This window comes from Halyomorpha halys, unplaced genomic scaffold (genome assembly GCF_000696795.3).
Source record: "Halyomorpha halys isolate HHAL.00 unplaced genomic scaffold, Hhal_1.1 Scaffold885.1, whole genome shotgun sequence".
In the NCBI taxonomy this organism is placed as follows: domain Eukaryota; kingdom Metazoa; phylum Arthropoda; class Insecta; order Hemiptera; family Pentatomidae; genus Halyomorpha; species Halyomorpha halys.
In genome coordinates, this window is record NW_027104929.1 from 260,681 (window position 1) to 262,208 (window position 1,528).

Below are 1,528 nucleotides of genomic sequence, written 5' to 3' on the forward strand. Positions count from 1 at the left end.
TTAATTTATTCATTATAATGAACATTATCATTTTTCAACTTTCTTCCTATAATATTGACTTTGCTAGTTACTATATATAACATCGTATATCCTTTTAAATTTATTGAACAGTACATTTTGCGTTTACTATATAAACAATAAATTATTATCTGACAATTGTAATCAATTATTATCTTTATTTCTTACCATAAATTTATAACTTGATTATTTATTAACCACTAATTATTTTGTTTTTATTTCGTACAGAGACTTCATATCACAAAACCATTTCATATAGTCATTTAAACATGTATATTTTTACAATGGAAGGAATTTTAAACATGGTGTACATTTTATTTTTTTAAGTATATAAAAATCTTGATATAAAATGATATTCAAATATAACAATAAAATTAAAACATAATAGTTAATTTAATGAAAATGAGATTCAACAACAGATGGCACTTTAACAAAATGTGGGACCTTGACAGGATATGGAACCTTCTTCTCGAAAGTGACCGGGTAAGGTTTGGGTACTTCGACAGGGTACGGCTTTTCGACAGGTACTTCGATCTTGACTGGTACTCGTTTCTCCACTACATAGGGTAATTTTTTCTCCACGGTGTAAGGTACATTGTAGGGCTTCGGTACTTCGACAGGGTACGGCTTTTCGACAGGTACTTCGATCTTGACTGGTACTCGTTTCTCCACTATATAGGGTACTTTTTTCTCCACGGTGTAAGGTACATTATAGGGCTTCGGTACTTCGACATACTCCTTCACTGGTACATGAACCTCTTTTTCCACTGGATACGGGACCTTCTGTTCAACGACAACGGGTACGGGCTTCGGCACATGGTAAGGTACTGGGACTTCAACGGAAACCTTGATAGGGAACTTGATCTCCTTGTAGACTGGGTACGGTTGAGGTACTTCAACGTGTACAGGAACTTTGATCTCCTTCTCGATTTTGACCGGATACGGTTTAGGCACGTGGTAAGGTACAGGATGCTCTTCGTGTACAGTGACCGGATACGGCACCTGCTTCACGACTTGGATAGGTACTGGTACATGTTCCTCCTTCTTCACGACTTCCGTCCTCACATTGTGGATATAGACATCTCCTGATCCAGCAGCTGTCACCAAATAGAGGGAAAGAAGTGCGAGGGAGTAACTCATTTCGTAGATGCCAGCGGACAACTGACAGTAAGCTTGGTTACTCGGTTTTTATACTGGAGCAATAGTGATGTATTCTATGACACACTAGATGAATCTCTTGATTAAGGATTGTTAAGTAACATCGTCACAGTCTTGTTCCTCTGTTTAATTAGGTGTATTTGCATCTTTATTGCAATGTTACATCGTTGCAACCAACTGTCAATATGGATGAAAAACCATTTTCCAAATAAAATATAATATATATCTTTATGTATATATAATATTAAAACTTAAAAAAAATATTAAAATTCTTACCTGGTAAATTATAAATGTTATTAGGTTAAAAATGCCTTACCATATTTATTAATTTTTTAGTATTTATAAAAAAATA

At 34.6% G+C, this 1,528-nt stretch overlaps 1 protein-coding gene across 1 annotated transcript; it reads right to left on the reverse strand.

The window, feature by feature from the left end:
- Positions 1 to 289: 289 nt before the first annotated feature.
- Positions 290 to 1,166, reverse strand: LOC106686830 (mantle protein-like). Its single transcript, XM_067046148.1, has one exon. The coding sequence runs from the start codon at positions 1,156 to 1,158 to the stop codon at positions 412 to 414; it is 747 nt and encodes a 248-aa protein (XP_066902249.1). The 5' UTR covers positions 1,159 to 1,166; the 3' UTR covers positions 290 to 411.
- Between the last annotated feature and the right edge of the window lie 362 nt (positions 1,167 to 1,528).

Excerpts from the sequence above, each read along its gene's own strand:
- LOC106686830 (XM_067046148.1), bottom strand. The coding sequence starts at position 1,158 with ATGAGTTACTCCCTCGCACTTCTTTCCCTCTATTTGGTGACAGCTGCT.